This window comes from Culex quinquefasciatus, chromosome 3 (genome assembly GCF_015732765.1).
Source record: "Culex quinquefasciatus strain JHB chromosome 3, VPISU_Cqui_1.0_pri_paternal, whole genome shotgun sequence".
Lineage (NCBI taxonomy): Eukaryota > Metazoa > Arthropoda > Insecta > Diptera > Culicidae > Culex > Culex quinquefasciatus.
In genome coordinates this window covers 182,325,597-182,344,916 of record NC_051863.1, presented here as the reverse complement: position 1 = coordinate 182,344,916, position 19,320 = coordinate 182,325,597, and the positions used below count along the sequence as shown (strand labels likewise).

The following is a 19,320-nucleotide window of genomic DNA, read 5'->3' as shown; positions in this document are numbered from 1 at the left end:
TCAAGATTTTTTGATATGTTTTAGAGGACCAAAACCCGTCACTTTTGAGCCATAGAGAAGTATTTTCAAAAAATTTGCTGCCGAGTTAGGGATTTCAAAACGGGCTAAACATTCAATATTATGCCCTTATGAAATGTTAGTCATAGGTTTTGGTCCCCTAAAGCAGCGATTCTCAACGGGGGTACCGGGCCTACTTGATTTACATGGTAGGGGGTACCAGCCTAGAAGAAGGTTGAGGATCACTGCCCTAAACCATTTTAAAAAAATCTTGAAAATCAAAAAAAATACCATTTTTGCGTTCTTTTATTACGTAATGCAAAAATTTGATTTTTGTTCCCTTCCCTCGTAACAAAATTTCCATAAAAAATTTTTTTGTGTGGAGTGTAATAGGGCATCCAACTCCTCCTCCCACCAACTGCGTTACGTAATAAAATAATGCTTCCTTTTTGAGTTTTTGTGAAAAAGAAGTTAGTTTAAAAATCGGCAAGATTTTTTTGCTTGTACCATTTTTTTTTTTTTTTTTCAGAACACTAAATGGATCAGAAAATTCCTCCAAAAGTAACATAATTTTTAAGTACAATTTTTGTATTGACAGCTGTCAAAATTGTATGGAGACTTGTATGGATGGCTTATTATGCTATATGGCTTTTTGGCAAATGGAATGCATTACTCTATGCAAGTTTCATGTAAATTTAAAAAAAAAGTAATGAAAGGTTTGCATATCACGTAGAAAATTTGTCAAAAGGCAAAAAATCACTGATTTTTTTTAAATTAAATTTATGATTTTTATTTCGTTGTATTTTTAACATGAATAACTAAAATTTTCACAAATGAAAAATGTTATTGTGCGATATTATCCTCTTCCTAATTTTAACTCAATTTATGTGGAATATGTAAATTGACTGGTTTTAGAGATTTTTATTGTGTACCGAAGCGCATATTTCTAAAGTATTCAAATGTGCATTATATTGCCGGATTGATTTTTTTTTTTTTTATTGTGTACCGAAGCGCATATTTCTAAAGTATTCAAATGTGCATTATATTGCCGGATTGATTTTTGTTAAAAAAAAATCAAGATAAAAACGGTTTGGATAGTTACCCGAGCAGACGGAAATAACTTGGGAATAACATTTTTTGATATTAGAAAATACTAGGCAAATAACATTTTATATTATTTATAACAAGAATTGTTATTCGTCGTTATTATTTTTTTTGGTTATGGGATTGTTATTGTAATAACAGACTACACTGAAAAAAATAGTACCAAATTCTAAATTCTAGGAATTTTGGCTCTTTTCTTATTAAGTAATCAAAAAAACCGATTACTAAATAAGGAAAAGAGGCAAAACACTTAGAATAAAGGAATTTGGTACTATTTTTTTTATTTCAGTGTAATAACATTTTAAGTGATTCTCCGAACAAATCTTTGTTATTATTTTTTTGTTATTTTAACAACTAATCCGATCATCTCAATAACAGTTGGCGGTATTCTTCCATAACAAAACATGTTATTCCAAAGTTGTTTTTGCTTTCAACCAACATCAACCCAATAACAAATTTTGTTATGATAGCATAAACTGTTATTGAACTCTTATGCAAAAATGGATTTTGTAAGAATATTCCATAACAGTTTTTGTTATTTTAACAGTATCTGTTATTGAAATGGCACGGTAATAACTAACGTCTGTTCGGGTATTGTCACTGGTCATCTGTGAATCAATTCTAATAATGAAATCATTAAAAAATGGACAATTGTTATTTTGATCGTAAAAAATGTTAAAATTGAGCCAAAAAGGGTGGAAGGAATTAATATGAATTTGTATGATACACTCTAAAAATATAAATTTGAAAAAAATCAGAAATCACGATATTTTGAAAAAAAAAAGACAATCTTAAATGTTTCTACCAAAATTCGAAAAATGACTTTTGTACAACCCCTTTAGAGTTTTATGGTATAAAATATCAATTTTGTTTAATGCATCATTGATCACTTAACACCTACAAACGTTTTTTAAAATTCTTGTAAATTTTGTAATTGTAGAAATAGTCAAACTTTTTTGTAAATGTTTTCGTAGGCAGTACTTTAGGAGATGAATGAAAAATTTTATCGATAGTTCCCGTAGTTTTGAAGATACTAAAATACCTGTATCAAAAATCTTGGTACAAAACCTCTGGTTGATGTGCACCGTTAACGAACTTATAACTTATTGTTAACACTTCTAGATTTATTTTTTAAGGTTCTATATAAACTATGGGGTTTTCATATGTTTATAGAACCATTTCAAATAAAACTCTACACAGCAAAAAATCCGATGGTAAAATCGCATGCAAAAGCATGCACATCACACTGCATGTACAATTTTTGCAAACACAAAAAAAAGTTGCAGCCGACGGGATTCAAACCCAGCACCAACAGTAATGACTGGCGCCTTAGCCCACTGAGCCATCAAACCGATGAAAAGCTGTAGGGATAAACGCATATGAGCAGTTCTCTAGGATTTCGGTCATTCGATTTTTTTTGTATTTTTTAATCCGACTGAAACTTTTTTGGTGCCTTCGGTATGCTGAAAGAAGCCATTTTGCATCATTAGTTTGTCCATATAATTTTCCATACAAATTCGGCAGCTGTCCATACAAAAATGATGTATGAAAATTCAAAAATCTGTATCTTTTGAAGGAATTTTTTGATCGATTTGGTGTCTTCGGCAAAGTTGTAGGTATGGATACGGACTACACTGGAAAAAATAATACACGGTAAAAAAAATTTGGTGATTTTTTTTATTTAACTTTTTATCACTAAAACTTGATTTACAAAAAAACACTATTTTTAATTTTTTTTATTTTTTGATATGTTTTAGAAGACATAAAATGCCAACTTTTCAGAAATTTCAGGTTGTGCAAAATCACTGACCGAGTTATGAATTTTTAATCAATACTGATTTTTCAAAAATCGAAATTTTGGTCGTTTTTCACTTCATTTTCGATGTAAAATCAAATTTGCAATCAAAAGTACTTTACTAAAATTTTGATAAAGTGCACCGTTTTCAAGTTATAGCCATATTTAAGTGACTTTTTGAAAATAGTCGCAGTTTTTAAATTAGTGCACATGTTTGCCCAGTTTTGAAAAAATATTTTGAAAAGCTGAGAAAATTCTCTATATTTTGCTTATTCGGACTATGTTGATACGACCTTTAGTTGCTGAGATATTGCAATGCAAAGGTTTAAAAACAGGAAAATTGATGTTTTCTAAGTTTCACCCAAACAACCCACCATTTTCTATCGTCAATATCTCAGCAACTAATGGTCCGATTTTCAATGTTAATATATGAAACATTTGTGAAATTTTCCGATCTCTTCGAAAAATATTTTTGGAATTTTCAAATCAAGACTAACATTTCACAAAGGCCAAACATTCAATATTACGCCCTTTTAAAATGTTTGTCTTGATTTGAAAATTCCAAAATATTTTTTCGAAAAGATCGGAAAATTTCACAATTGTTTCATATATTAACATTGAAAATCGGACCATTAGTTGCTGAGATATTGACGATAGAAAATGGTGGGTTGTTTGGGTGAAACTTAGAAAACATCAATTTTCCTGTTTTTAAACCTTTGCATTGCAATATCTCAGCAACTAAAGGTCGTATCAACATAGTCCGAATAAGCAAAATATAGAGAATTTTCTCAGCTTTTCAAAAATATTTTTTTCAAAACTGGGCAAACATGTGCACTAATTTAAAAAAATGAAAAACTGCGACTATTTTCAAAAAAGTCACTTAAATATGGCTATAACTTGAAAACGGTGCACTTTATCAAAATTTTAGTAAAGTACTTTTGATTGCAAATTTGATTTTACATCGAAAATGAAGTTGAAAATTTTACGACCAAAATTTCGATTTTTGAAAAATCAGTATTGATTAAAAATTCATAACTCGGTCAGTGATTTTTGCACAACCTGGAAATTTCTGAAAAGTTGGCATTTTATGTCTTCTAAAACATATCAAAAATAAAAAAATTAAAATAGTGTTTTTTTGTAAATCAAGTTTTAGTGATAAAAGTTAAAAAAAAATCACCAAATTTTTTTACCGTGTATTATTTTTCCAGTGTAGTCCGTATCCATACCTACAACTTTGCCGAAGACACCAAATCGATCAAAAATTCCTTCAAAAGATACAGATTTTGAATTTTCATACATCATTTTTGTATGGACAGCTGCCGAATTTGTATGGAAAATTATATGGACAAACTAATGATGCAAAATGGCTTCTTTGGGCATACCGAAGGCACCAAAAAAGTTTCAGCCGGATTAAAAAATACAAAAATTAAAATTGAAGAAAAAAGACCGATTTCGTAGAGAATTGCTCATATATGAGCTTGACATTTCGGTTAAGTAGGTTTCCCATACTGATGGGCTACATATTTCAGGGTGTAATATTACACAGAATTTCATAAAATAATGCAAAGTTTATTTTACACCCAGGCCTTTTACACGCAGCTGGATTACTACTTTTTTAGCTGTGTAGACCTGCTTTAGTTTTGTTTATACGAAAGCACAATTACGACGTTTTGCTAAAAGATTCTGTTTTCTCAGAATTTAACAAGTGATTATTACATTTTCATCTCAAGTTAAGAATAGACAGAAATCTATTTCCTGGAGAGAACAAATGACTTGCTGTAAAACCTTCAGTCAAACCACACTTGTACACAAATGCACTCTTCAGTGCTCCACTTGCAGTGCAAATAGTGCACTTGCAGTGTTTTCCATCCGGATCGAAAGTCCAAGCTGTGCTCAAAAGTCACCATTGACCACATCCCAATGGAACAAGAAATCCGAGAGGGTAAAAAAGCCATACCAAATAGAGGGTGGGGGTTCAGGGATCAATTTTCAACCATTTCCAAACGATGAAAATACATTCTGCATAAAGTGCAGACACCAACTACTCTGAGCGAGGCAATGGCCAATATCGACCAATCGACAATTTCATCCGGAGAGGGATGATTTTGCATGTGGGGCGTTTAGGAATCAAGCATGGCCTTCCAACGTTTCGGAGTTGGTCAAGCTTCGAGAATCGTACACGTATGGAGAAGTCTCTTAGCATGACGGCAAGTGGACTCGGATTATGGTATGCATGCAACAACGATGGAATCCCATCATGGTGCAGTATTACGTTACAAAAGTTTTGTTCAAAATAGGACGAAAATCTTTTTCAAAAAAATCTATTTGAATAATGTTAGAAAGGAAATTCTTGAGATATATTGTATTTATTTCATTTTATTTCATAAAAATCCCCTCGCACACGCCGTCCTCCGAGCCCAAATCTGTTTGCAGTTTCTTCCAGTTCAAAAAGAAAATAAGCATCCTGAAGTGCAGCTCCATGGAGAATTAAAAGTTCGTTTCTTGCTGGCTGCTGCACATTCATAGAAAAAGAAACGAGAACGGATGCAAACACCCAGCGCATTCCCTCCTTCCCTCCAGGAGAGGGGAAAAGCACAGAACCAAGGCAAACCTCGCCCACAGCTGCACACGAGGCGGAGGAGCACTCGGCCAACAGATGAGATTAGCTTTCCCTTCTGGCTGCACTTTTGATATGCAAATTTTGCAGTTTCAGGGAGAAAGTGGGTGGACTGCACGGAGCTTTTGAAGGCAAATGACGGTGATCATATTCAGATTTTGCCTCGGGCAACGATATTTTGTTGAAGTAATGTTTCGCTGGGTTTTGAAGCTTTTTGAGGGAAACTTTAAACCGCTACGATTCGGCAGAAAATTGCCACTGGAGGTATCGATTACGTAATGGCGAGAAACGTTCGCCGGTATCAATTTGTATACGTTTCATGCAAACCCAGCTGAATCAGTCGGTTAATGGCCTCGAGCTCCCTTTTTGGTGAGTGTTCCGAAATTAAGGGGCTTGCTTTAAGGTTACCAAAAAAATGTTTTCGAAATTTTTTATGAAAAAAAAGTAAAATAAATATTGAGAAATTCAAAAACAGATTTTGACTTTCTTCACAGAAAGATTTTATTACCGAATTCGCTACTTTAAAAATCGATATAGTTTAGATCGGTAAACCATCTGTCAAAATGAAAAAAATGTTACCGAAAATCGATTGTACGATAAACAATAATGAACTCCATTACCGAAATTCGGTTAGTTTTTACCGAATTCGGTAATTTTCAGTTTACCGAACTGTTTTGCAGATGAAAATTGGGTAAACTTTACCGAGTTCGGTAAAAACATCCCGTTTCACCTTAAAGAACAGTGTATCAATTCGCAAATATATATTTGCTGTAAGACAATTACAAAAAAGATTTATATTTATTTGGGTTTCCTTGTAATCATCACAAGTTATCGCGGTTTTACGAAAAAAAAAAGTTTTGAAATAGTACTTTATGCAACAAGTTGCAAAAATAGGATATTTTCAGCACGAGTCGTACATTTATCCAACGAGGTTCATCGAGTTGGATGAATACGACGAGTGCTGAAAAAATCAAGTTTTGCAACGAGTTCCATACAACATTTTTTGCAATTCCGAAAAACACCCATTGAGTGAAATTTTATGTCAAATTTTCATGTATTTTGTCAATAAATCGTTTAAATCAAAAAAAAATTTGAAATGTGTTACTTTTCGAAACAAGTGCTGAAAAGTTCAACTTTTCAGCACTCATTTCAGTGCTGAAAAGTAGAACTTTTCAGCATTTATTTTGAAAAGTGTTGCTATTCGATTCTGTTATTTTTGGTACAGAAAAGTAGGCTATTTCGTCGTTCAAGAATGACAGGAATAGTAAGTAGTTTCGACGGAATTGCAAAAAGTTACTTTTGCGTTTTTTTGTTTCGTTGTCCGTGTCTTTTGCGGCTGATCAACGACGTCCATCTTTTCAAATCTTGTTTTCGTAAAACGCGATCACTTGTGATGTTTGCAAGCAAACCCCTTATGTCTACATATCAAATTTTTTGTAATTGTCTGCTCTACAACTTTGTAGAACATTGTTACACTCTAAAAAATAATCCTGCAAAGTTAGAAAAAACACGAAATTTTAAAATGAAAAATATTGTTCTAAATGAAAAAATTACCCTTCTGGGTCAATGTAGATTCGAAAAGTACATTAAATTTCCCATAAAATGACTTGTTCCAAATTTTTTACGGTCGAGTGATGGAAATTGGGAGAATTTTAAAACTTTTTTAGTGTTTTTCGATGAAAAAAACGTTTTTCGGAATTCTGAGTACGCCATCAAATCGGGCGTCTAATTTTACATAAAAGTCCCTTTGACACCAAATTTCTATCTCATCACCGTTTCAGGCTGCAAATTATTGAAAAACACCTCTTTTTCGCATGTTCAAAATGAAAGTGGTCGTACCGCCCCTCCGTCACGACATATCAAAAACAGACCTCGGATTCTTGATCAGGGACAAAAGTTACCCATTAGGACAAAGTTTCACGCAAATCGAATAGGGGTCGGGACAACTGCTGTGTGAGTTGGCGAAGAATTACCCAAAAATCATAGATAAAATTTTAAAATCACAGTCATCGTTGAAACGATAACGATAATCAATCGTTATTGCTATCGTTTTTTTTTTTCGATAATTCTATCGGCGATAACGGACGATAAATAATTTTTAAATATTTTTCTAAAATTTACTTAATCCAACCATACAATGTTAAGTTTTCAATTCTTTCACTTAGAATTTATTTTTTGATAATGTAATTAGTATTAATACTTAAAAAAAGATACTAAAATACTGTTTTTTTTTTTCTTATTGGAAAAGTGAGTTTTAAACAAAGCGTAATTTTGTTATGTTTTTTTGTCTGTCAAATTTCAAAAAAATCTCAAAATAGCATGTTTTATTAAATACTCGATTTTATATATTTAATATGGGAATCAAACGAAGTACTAAAATTTTAACAAATTCCGTATTTTACGAAAAATAACATAGAATATGCAAAGTTTGCCAAATCAAGCTTATTCTATGTGCATTTTCTTTTACCAGAGTTTTGTTTTTTTTTTTATTTTTCACTAAATACCGTAATTTTTGAAAATATTCAAACTTTCATAGTAAACAACATGGGTATCAAACGAAGCGAGATTGTGTATGCGTTGTCGCTTTACCAAATATATATATTTCTTTTTTTTGTAAAATTCTAGAATTTTCATGAAATACCATATTTTTTACTAAAAAATTAAAATTTTCATAATCTGGGTTCAAAACGAAGCGAAATTTTTTAAATACATAAATTTTCTCAAAATACCAAATTTTAAATATTCGGTATTTTTATAAAATTCGAATATTTTTGAAAAATATGGTATTTTGTGAATATTAAGTTTTTTGCAAACACAACTCCAATAAAATAATAATTATTAATATTTTGTTATCAATATAGCAAATTATGAAAATTTGTGTATTTTGGAAATAATACGTTATTTTGTTTTATTAAAATAGTAAAAAAAATAGTATTTTACAAAAAAAACCTCAAAAAATGTGAAAATGCATACAAAATTTTGCTTCGTTTATACTCATATTGCAAATCATAAAAAAAAATATTTTGTTTAAATTTGAATATTTTCAAAAATATGATATTTAGTCAAAATTTGAGTAAAGTCCAGACTCGATTGTCCGAAGGCCTTGGCAAAATTTCACTTCGGATAATCAAAACTTCGGTTAATCGAATCATGAAAAAATGTTTTTTTTTATTTTATTTTAAATCCAAGATGGTGGCCTAAATGGCGATTATGGAATATTAAAAAATGAATTTTAGAGACAATCAACCATTCAAATTTGACTAAAATGAGATCGTAGAAATCAAACTTGATGTTTAAGGCAAAAAAAAATACCAAAAAAAAAAATTCATTCGTGATTCGCTTATCCGAAGTCCCAACCTTCGGATTATCGAACTTTGGATAATCGAGTCTGACTGTATTTCCAAAAATATTACGAAATACAAAATTTCGCTTCTTTCCATAATTAAATTACGGTAATATTAAGGTTTTTTGGTAAATATACTGCCCTACAATTTTGAAACTAATCGCATATCAATACCACTGTCGGATGCAGAAATGTTCGAAATAAATCATTTTTAACAATAGTTATGGTTGTGTTGAAACCACTCAAGTAATTTTAACACATTGTCGAAGTCATTAAAATACAAACAAAAAACATCATGAAAGAAATTAAGTTTTTAAAAACATATATATTCCAAAATGACCACCTGATTTTTGGAAAGTTAGAAGAAGTGGCAGATAAATATGTTTGATTTTAAACTGCACCGGTTCTTTCCCAAAATACAGAATTACAGACATTGCACACGTTTTTCGATCATTTATTTTTAAACGTGGCAACAATAATAGTTGCATTTAAGAAAGTTTATTTTGAAATTTCAGAAAAAAGTGTGCAAATTGAATTGATGACGAAAATTTGCTATTGGTGCTTCATATGAAAAAATCACAGTTAAATCTATTTTAATTAATTTAATGATTTTACTATTTTTCAATAACATCCATATAAATATTAGGTTTGGTAATTTTGTCATCCAAACACCAAATTCAATTTTCGACAAAGTCAGATTTGAAGCATTTACCAACAAAAACATGTTTGAATAACATTTAAAAAAAGTAATTTGGAAACTGAATGTGTTGTTTGTGAAAACAAATCCACGTTGTCTAAGTTTTATCTGTTTTTATTGAATAAAATAAAGTTTCAACAACAACAAAAACAATTTTGATAAAAATACATTTAAAAACATTTCTACGTAAATCGACTATGATATGTATATAATTGAAATATGATGATAATAGTGTTTTTTATTCAGTGAAAATGTTGAGTCTATTGATAAAATAACAATTATGTTGGTTTTTGTATGATTTTGTTTAGTTTTTTTTTACAAAAATGGGTCCATAGTTGGTGACACCATAAAACGCTAATTCGGAGCAAATGTCCCCTTTACTTCACCACAAACCCTCCTCCCAAAAAGAACGAATGTCGAAAACCATTTTCTCATTAATCTACCAGCAAACGAATCGTACGTGCTTGACGGCTAGTTTCGTGTCTTATTTTCCAGTGGGTTGAATTTCTGGTCCTCCGGCCGAAAAAAATCCTCCATATCTGAAACACAAACCCTGCTGTTGTTGCTCATCTCGGATGCGTTCTCGCGTTTGTTCCTGTAAAGGGCACGTGCCACCACCTTTAGGAAAGGGCACTTTATGCGCCTTGTTGACATTCTAGATTCAACTGATAGGATAGATAAGAAGGTTGGCATAATTTTACACCCCCGCACAAATGTCTACACACCCACACAAACACTCAAAATCGAGTTAGCGATGAAAGTGTGGAAAACTTGTTTTCCAATTATGCAGATAAAACATAATCCACTGTGAATGATAATAGACGAAAGGAAGGTCAGAAGGATAATAGATAAGGATAAAAGGATCAATAAACAACTTCAGACAGGACAACTGAAGAAGAATAGTTCAATTTCTAACATATAAAAAACATGAAAAAGAAAGATGTGTGAATGTTGTCGAAGGATAACCAACTCTAGATACAATAATTTGTAAATACTCATCAATAAGACGCAAAAATCAAACAGAAGGTAAAACTATCGAAATCAAAAGCTATCTTGAAAAAAAAGAGAAACTAAGTGAAATATACTCAATCGGTGCAAACTATTGCCAATATCCAACCAAAAATGTTGCGTTTTATTGAGACGAAATCAAGCCGTCAATGTTGTCGCTTTTGCATGCTGATGGATGTCAAAATTGCATTGAAACGTTTCTTATTATTGATATTTGATGGTAAAAAATATTTATAAATTATTGAGCTTTTCAAAAGAAAATATGCTTGTTAAAAATCTGTTGATGCTTATTAACACTTTTTTTTTGCTGTTTATGTAACATTAATTTTATTAATTATATTTTGCATTTTTATTATAGTTCATTTTCAAATGGCTTTCTTTGACACTGCAATTGGAAGGAATTATGATGTACTTTTGAACTGTTTTATCGGCTTAATGTTTCCAAAGCTAACGCCTGATTTACCTAATCGACGCAATTATTACAAGGTCTGCTTTTGCTTCAACGCTTAATGCAATTCATTACTTTCTATATCAATATTCCTCCCCACCTGACAATTGTCACCGTCAAAATTATGTCGGCACCTGCCTCACCACCCCTTCTTCAAATTATGCTTCACTAACCCGCCCGCTTTGCTGCACATGCACGTATCAAATCTCCACAAAGCCCGCACCAGTCACATAATTCGGCGGCACACCTCATCAAAGGATGGAAATAGAAAGTAAATTTGCATTTTGCATGACAAACTTCCGTCCTCGCGCCATGCCAAACCGAAACCAAGTGCCGAATGCATAATCAACCCCCTCCACCCCCTCTCCCCGTTTCGTCATCGACCAGTGTACTAATTAGCATAATTTTTCCATCTCTTTCATCCGCGTATTGCATCCACCACCCACACACACACACATACACACACGTTTTGGCCAAACGACCCCTCTTCTCCGAGTCCAGTTTTCCGCCTGGAAAGGATCACAGGTAGTGTACCCCATCCTTCGTTCTCCTCAAGGGGAGTGATTCTCTGTGAAATCTATCAAATTTAATTTTGTTATAATTTATTGTCCAAAGTTTTTTTTTTCCAAAATCCGAAAAATGTTTTTATCAAAGTTTAGGATTTTTCCAGTCAAACCGTTTTTGTATTTTTTTGAACAATATGCATCAATAAACTTTAAAATTGCAAAGGAAACAGAAAGTGAATCTATTTTTTAAATCTCCAAACCTTTTTTATTTTTTTATACAACTATTTGCACTTATTAGGTAGGTTTTTTTTATATAAACCAATTATATAGTTGAATTCTTATCTTGCAATACATGAAGAAAAGTCCAAGAAATAAACCTACAATATTTAAATTATATAAAATGTTGTAAGACATAAGTGTCGCTACATGAAAATACACGATAACAGCTGGAATCTTTAGGTTCAAAAATTTTGAGCTTCAGCAATAATTCCTTTTGCGAAAAATGAAACTTTTTCCCGAACGTTATCCTAAAATTTCAGTAAATTCAAAATGTTTTACATCGAATTTTTTGTTAATTTGATAACATTTTTTTAATTCTATTTTATGTTTATTTCAATATTCTCCATATTGAAAAACTTTTACATCGGCCTTATGGTTTTTATTGAACATCTTTGGCCTTGAAAATATTTTTCTAATGATATTTTTATTGAGCTCAAACTTTGCATACAAGGTCAAGTATAATATTTTCCGATCGATTTGGTGTCTTCGGCAAAGTTGTTTATGATACAACGCGATAAAAATTGTTTTGGTTCGATTTCCAATGTCAAATTGAAAATTTTATGATATTTCACTTTTTCAATTTTGAATTTTATAATAATAATTTATCAGATGGTTGAAAACGTTTTTGACATTTCAAAAAACGTTGGGCTCGGTTTTAATTTTAAATAATTGTTTCTGCAAAGAACAGAAAATTTTACAAGACTTCAAGTTAAACATTTTCCCAGATATCTTTTTCTCTTGTAATTTTTTTTTTCTTCAATCTTTTCATAGCATATGTCAACAAGCATTGACCGTTTCAACAAAGCAACAATAGAAAATTTTTCAGCAGCTTCAAAATTTTTTTTGCAAATTTTGAAACTATTTACTTTTCCTGTCATTCTTGAACGACGAAATAGCCTACTTTTCTGTACCAAAAATAACAGAATCGAATAGCAACACTTTTCAAAATAAATACTGAAAAGTTCTACTTTTCTGCACTCAATTGGGTGCTGAAAAGTTGAACTTTTCAGCACTTGTTTCGAAAAGTAACACTTTTCAATTTTTTTTGACATAGGACTATGTCTCTACTTACTATATTGGGGGGCCAGTTCAGAAATTCGATCCAAAGCGTCACTTTTAAGCGTTAAAAAAGGGGACATTTTGAACGTTTATATCTTTTTTCCCTGTGAATCAATCCAGATGGTTGGACCACCAATCGAAAGAGGAAGACTTCAGCTATTGTTTAACTACATAGATAGTTTGACTAAACATAGTTAAAGCACTTAAAACATGCAATCAAAATGAGTAATTTTTCAGTACAAATCGGACAGATGACCAATCAGAGCGAACGTATGCATCGAGACCGCGCCTTTGTGTCGTTCTGGCTAAAGCCATTTAAGCAGAAAATTTCGCAAAAGCAAGTCACTTTGGAACGAGCACTGAACTGTGCACGTCGGGCCGGCGCGGAGCAGCAGCAGCAGCAGCGGCCAATAGAAGAAGAGGACCAGCAACCAGAAGGAAGAACCACCAGCAGCAGAAGGAGGAAATTGAGCGAAGCGGACTGCGTTAGCCATTATGATGCGGCGGTTCCTGCGAAAATGTCGAATTGGTGTGGAAAACCTGGAGTGGCCGGTACCCTCAAAGAAGGTTCCTCCGGGGCTTGGGGGGACATTTACAGAAACATACGAGTTGTGGAAATATGGGTATCAAAATTCATGCTTTTTGATACTGAACATAATAATGGCCATTTCGACAGTAGTGGCCACAACCTGGAGTGACAGGTGCCCTCAAAGAAGGTTCCCCCGGGGCCTGGGGGGACATTTACAGAACGATAAGAGTTGTGGAAATATGGGTATCAAAACTCATGCTTTTTGATACTGAACATAATCATGGCCATTTCGACAGTAGTGGCCACAACCTGGAGTGGCCGGTGCCCTTAAAGAAGGTTCCCCCGGGGATTGGGGGGACATTTACAAAACCATACGAGTTGTGGCAATATGAGTATCAAAAAAGTCAAAGTAGTTATGTCACAGACATAACCGGAATGGCGTAGACTACGTAAAGTTTTGAGATGTGGACATTGAGTTTTCCATATCTTAATTTTTAAGAATTAGCTAGATACTTGAAATACATTAACAGAATAAGATCGTAAATGGGAGATGGACCCCCCGACTAAACAGAACTTAACACTCCAGTCAACTCAACTGTCATGTAACCATACTTTGAATGTGTTGGTAAATCTTTGACTAGTAAGCCTTATTTAAACAATGGAAACATTGAATGGAGGAGAGAAAACAAAAACGATTTTTTCGCGAACCGAATGAAAATTTGGTAGCAATGTGTGGAGAGAGGGGTTCAGAAAGCTGTACAATCCGTCACCCTGAAGACCAACACTAGTTCCTGAAAGGCATTTCACCGACTCATCACGGTGGGACGAGAGACGGGAGTTAGGCAAACAGTTTGGAATTGACACGACGCAATTCTTTCAGAAGCGCTCGCCGCGAATGCGACGAGCTAGTTGCTGTTTCACAACCACGGCTTGACCACGAGGAAACTGTTCGGCGAGAAGGCAGCTCCGGTGGGACGAGGGACGGGGGTGAGGCAACTCTGAAGAGTTGGGAAATCCTCACCCCTACCACGAAAGATCCAAACGGTCCGGCCATCGAGAGGCAACTGGCTGACGGTGAGGACGAGAAGGCGATACGCGCTTCTTTTCCAGTTCTGGTCCTCTGCTGCTGCTGCTCTGGTCCTCCCTGCTGCTGCTCTGGGCTGAGCTTCCTGCTGCTGCTGCTGCCGGTCCGACGTCTGAGACGTGAATGATAGAATGGGCTCTGCGCGCGTTCTTATATAGCCTTCGGCCCGCTACTTTCTCCTTCGCGACCGACACTCGGTCGCGTTGCTCGGATGATTTTCCCCTCAAAATAGGTACTTGACATTCCCGTCCGTGAGTGGGAAGCGCTCATTTTGCTTGCAAAATCTGTGCATTTTGGAAACATTTTAATTCAATTGTTTTTTTGATTCAATTGTTTCAATAGTTAAACTATTTTGCCAACAATGAAAGTTTTATAGCAAATTCCTGAATAATTTTCGAATCGAATGGAGCATAAATCGTGTCGATTCGATTAGAGGGAAGGAAGATATAAGCGTTTGACGGATGACGCAGTAATCCAGGGCCTTCGGCCCGGGTTTTTTGGAATGACACCCCAGTACCTTCGACAAAGACGTAAGTCTACGTCAATTCATGCTTTTTGATACTGAACATAATAATGGCCATTTCGACAGTAGTGGCCACAACCTGGAGTGGCGGGTGCCCTCAAGGAAGGTTCACCTTGGGAGAACATTTATGACAATTTTGCCGACAAATCTATGAAACAAAATAAAATAATCTTATTCCAGATTTCACTAGCAATCCAACAACACATTCAAATTGTTTGGTCCTATGTCTTTCGGTTATGTCTCTGACATACCATCTTGAACTTTTTATTTTAACGATTTATTGACAAAATACATGAAAATTTGACATAAAATTTCACTCAGTGTGTGTTTTTTGGAATTGCAAAAAATGTTGTATGGAACTCGTTGCAAAACTTGATTTTTTCAGCAATCTTCGTATTTATCCAACTCGGTGAACCTCGTTGGATGAGTGTACGACTCGTACTGAAAAAATCCTCTTTTTGCAACTTGTTGCATAAACTACTATTTTGCAATTCCGCCGTGAAAATAAATGCTGAAAAGCTCTTCTTTTCAGCACTAAAATGGATGCTGAAAAGTTGTAATTTTCAGCATCCATTTTAGTGCTGTTTTGAAAGTAATACTTTTCAACATTATTTTGATCTAAATAGTGGATTGACTAATCCAATGGACATTTGGGCATACAATTCCTTTCAAGGGGTGTTTTTCGGAATTGCAAAAAAATGTATGGTACCCTGTGCAAAACTTTATTTTTTCAACACTCAACGTATTTATCCATCTCAGTGAACCTCGTTGCATAAATGTACGACTCGTGCTGAAAAAAATTCCTTTTTACAACTTGTTGCATAAACTACTATTTAACAATGGGCAAACATAGCCCCTATTTTCAAAATTTAAAAACTGCGATTTTTACAAAACAAAAAGTTACCTAAACACGGCTTTAAATTGAAAAATGTGCACTTTACCAAAATTTTACAAAAATACTTTTTGATTTCAAATTTGAAAAATCAATATTTTTTCAAAAAAATATAAATTGGTTAAAGATTTATTGCTCTCTCTGGAATTTTCTGAAAAAACGGCATTTAATGTCTCCTAAACATATAAAAAATAAAAACAATGTTTTTGCTGGAAATCAAAACAAAAGTAATTTTAAAAAATCTGCCAGATTCAAAATGCAAAAAATAATCGGATGGCTGAAATTTCAGAGAATCGCTCTTTTCCCCAACTTCAAACTCTTTTTGTTTTTTTTTTTGCGAAATATCGAAATCATGATCAAAAAAATGTTTATAATTTTATTTTAAATCGAATTTGAAAGTATTTAAAATAATTTTTGAAAAGTGCTTTGTTTTAAATTAAGAACTCCCCTAAAATGATTTTTTTTTTTGTAAACAAAGCTACTTTTTTACCTGTAGAAGTCATTTCAGGCTTGACCATCCCTAAACATATTTTCTTGGGAAAATTAAGAAAATTTTATTTAAATTTAAAAATAACATTGATAACTGGACCAATAGTTGTTGAACGTCAACAAAAAAATCTGATCTATCCGAAAAAAGTATTTTTAAACTTCGGTAAGACGGTAATTCGGTAATTTCGAAATAAAAGTATTGTTAAACTTTATAAAAAAAATCGCTAAGAATTTTCGAAAAAGCATTGTCAAAAATTATAAAAAAATGCTCATTTTTTGAATTGATTTTTCAAGGCACAATGAAATTTACTATGGAAATTACTTTAAACTTTTGTTTATATATAAAATGCACCATTTTCAAGTTATAGTTATATCCAATTTATGGTAAATTTCAGGCAAAAAAAAATTAAAAAATATAAATATTGAAATATCAAGCCATCGTTTCAACATTTGCATGGAAAAAGTGTCTTAAAAACTTTAAATAAAATTTGTACCAGCCCTATAAGGAATCATAGACATAATTGTTCGCTTTCAAATTTAATTATAGTTTTGAATTAATTTACAACAAGACAATGCAATTGATTTAGTTTGGCTTGGAACTTATCAAACATGTCCAAATTTTAGCCCAAGAAAAAACCGAGGAAACTGAAAATTTGTCCTTTTTTAAGCCTTTTTGTTATTTCAATCATTTTTTTCAAATTTGTTTTTATAAGCATAATCAGAGTATTACAATACGATAACAGGTTTCTTAGAGAATTGCTCCCCTCTTTACCCCAAGCGCAACCTTACCTCGTCTACCCATTTGTCAAATCTAAAACTGCCCCTACAACTACTAATCAACACAAACCCCCCTCTTTCCTCCCACAGGGATCCCTCACAAAAGCATTCCGGATAAGTTCCGGGTACAAGCCACGAGCGGGAGGCAGTGGCACCAGCAACGGCGGCGGCTCCGACAAAAACAGCGTCTACAGCTCGACATCTCCGACGCCGTCGTACAGCAGCAGCGAGGGCGGAATCTACGCCGCGGTCGGTTTCCATCAGCTGCATGGCCACCTCCCGCACCACCATCTGCCTCCGCCCACGACGGCCCCTCCCCCCGTGCCATCGTCCGGCGGTGGAAGCGGTGGCGTTCCCAGTCCACTGGCCACCGCCGACCAGAGGGCCAACTACCGGGTCAGCGCACCACCCATGGACGGGTCCTCGTCGTCGTCCTCGATGGCAACCCTGCCCAAGTACGGTTCGCAGCATCGGCGCGTCAAAAGCATCAGCGACATCGAGGTGGCCGCGGCCGTTGGGTCCGGCTAATTCCCTCGCTCGCTCGCTCTCTCTAATCACACGCGATTTCATCTCATCACACCACCACAAAGCGTATTGATGGCAGCTGTTGCAGTGCAGCGGTTGCATAAATACAGGCGCACGAACGGTAGAAATGGGGGCGAAACGGCGCCATCTGTTGACAAATGTAGAATTGGGCTGGAAGAGAACCGCAGTCGAATGGATCATAGACAAATAATATTAAAAAAAAAAAGTTCAATGTTTTGATTCAGTGAAATATTGTGTTTGTTTCAGTTATATTTTTAACAAATCATTTAAAATTTCAACATGTATTATAGATTTTTAGATTTTTTTAAATTGCAAAACAATTTAAGTATTTGAACCATACAATTGGTCTGTCTGTGGTCCATTGCGCAAAAAAAACTGAAATCAATTGTAAACCAAAAATCACGCCCCGTGTACAACCGCAGATTAACTATGAAGCAGAGAATTATTATTTTTATGTTTGGTTGTGCGGTTATCAATGAAACCCAGTCCAAACGTGACTTTTACTTTGATAACTAAAACTGAACCACAAAGGGTTTAGATTGGTTCACATTGTGATTTGAATAGTTCTACCCCGTATTAATAATTCCGTTGTAAAAAAAAAATCCAAACCAGACCATTCCACAAAGCCACCGTCAAAACAGTAGAAGAGTCAACATATCAACTCGACCACTATTCCAAAGAAACCCGTACATTCCACAGATGTAATTCCACTGAACCGAATAACATAAACCGTAACCAAAGCTTGTGTAAACGATCTTACAATAACTGTTAGTAAAACAAAGCAAAACAAAACTCTTATCTATAAACCAAAGCCGATCGCGATGCGCAAACTTGCGCCCCAGAGTGAGAGCAAACAAGTCGAACTAAAAAAAAACCAGTCATCACAAATATATTCTTGTAAACCCGTACTGTTTGTATTTAGTAGCAACCCAGAGTCGACGACGCAAAACCAACTACTAAAAAAAAGAGAGATAATCAAGTGCATGTGGAATATTGATATTGATATCGGAATTTCTGTCTAATACTGCACAGGCTCAACACTGGCACAGCAAAGCGAAGTGATTTATTATAATCAGTATCTGATAGGGAAATTGTTTAATTCAATAAAGTTAGGAACGCAGCTGCATCTAAGAGATATTAATTATATATTTAAAAGATAAATTCAAGCACTCAAACGATAGATTGAAACGCAAAAAAAACAAGTCGCAAAACTATTTATAACTACGCTATGTTAGAATAACTTATTGTAATTGTAGTACTGATGACAGATATGTAAAAACAAACTGCTAGATATTACATTTCTTATCTGATGGTCAAACTAATGCAATGAAATATAAATTCTGGAAACTGTAAATACTTTTTCATATACTGATATCACTTTTCCCAAATCGTCATAAAAAAAATTGAAAAATGTTATATAAAATCTTTCCTAAAATATTTTTTTCTAATGAATATGAAATAGCGCCATTTCAAAAGTTGATGTCTAAATGCTTGCTAGAAAAAATGAGAGATGGCGCCTGCATGTAGTAAAAAACGCTGCCACCTGGCGGTAAGTAGCTTTATCTACACATCATGCACACTCGAAAAGTACTTACTTCTAGTACGGACTTCAAAAGATTGATAGTTC

At 33.9% G+C, this 19,320-nt stretch overlaps 1 protein-coding gene across 9 annotated transcripts in view; it reads left to right on the top strand.

The window, feature by feature from the left end:
* Positions 1-19,047, top strand: part of LOC6040757 (kazrin) — a 189,015-nt gene extending 169,968 nt beyond the window's left edge. For 6 of the 9 annotated variants that reach the window (XM_038259767.1, XM_038259762.1, XM_038259766.1 and 3 more), the window contains exons 14-15: positions 11,511-11,534; positions 17,238-19,047. In XM_038259767.1, the coding sequence (XP_038115695.1) occupies positions 11,511-11,534; positions 17,238-17,675 (462 nt within the window). In that variant the 3' untranslated portion in view covers positions 17,676-19,047. The remainder of the gene's footprint in view (positions 1-11,510; positions 11,535-17,237) is intronic. The other 3 variants (XM_038259770.1, XM_038259768.1, XM_038259771.1) reach the window with 3 other exon arrangements.
* The last annotated feature ends 273 nt before the right edge of the window (positions 19,048-19,320 follow it).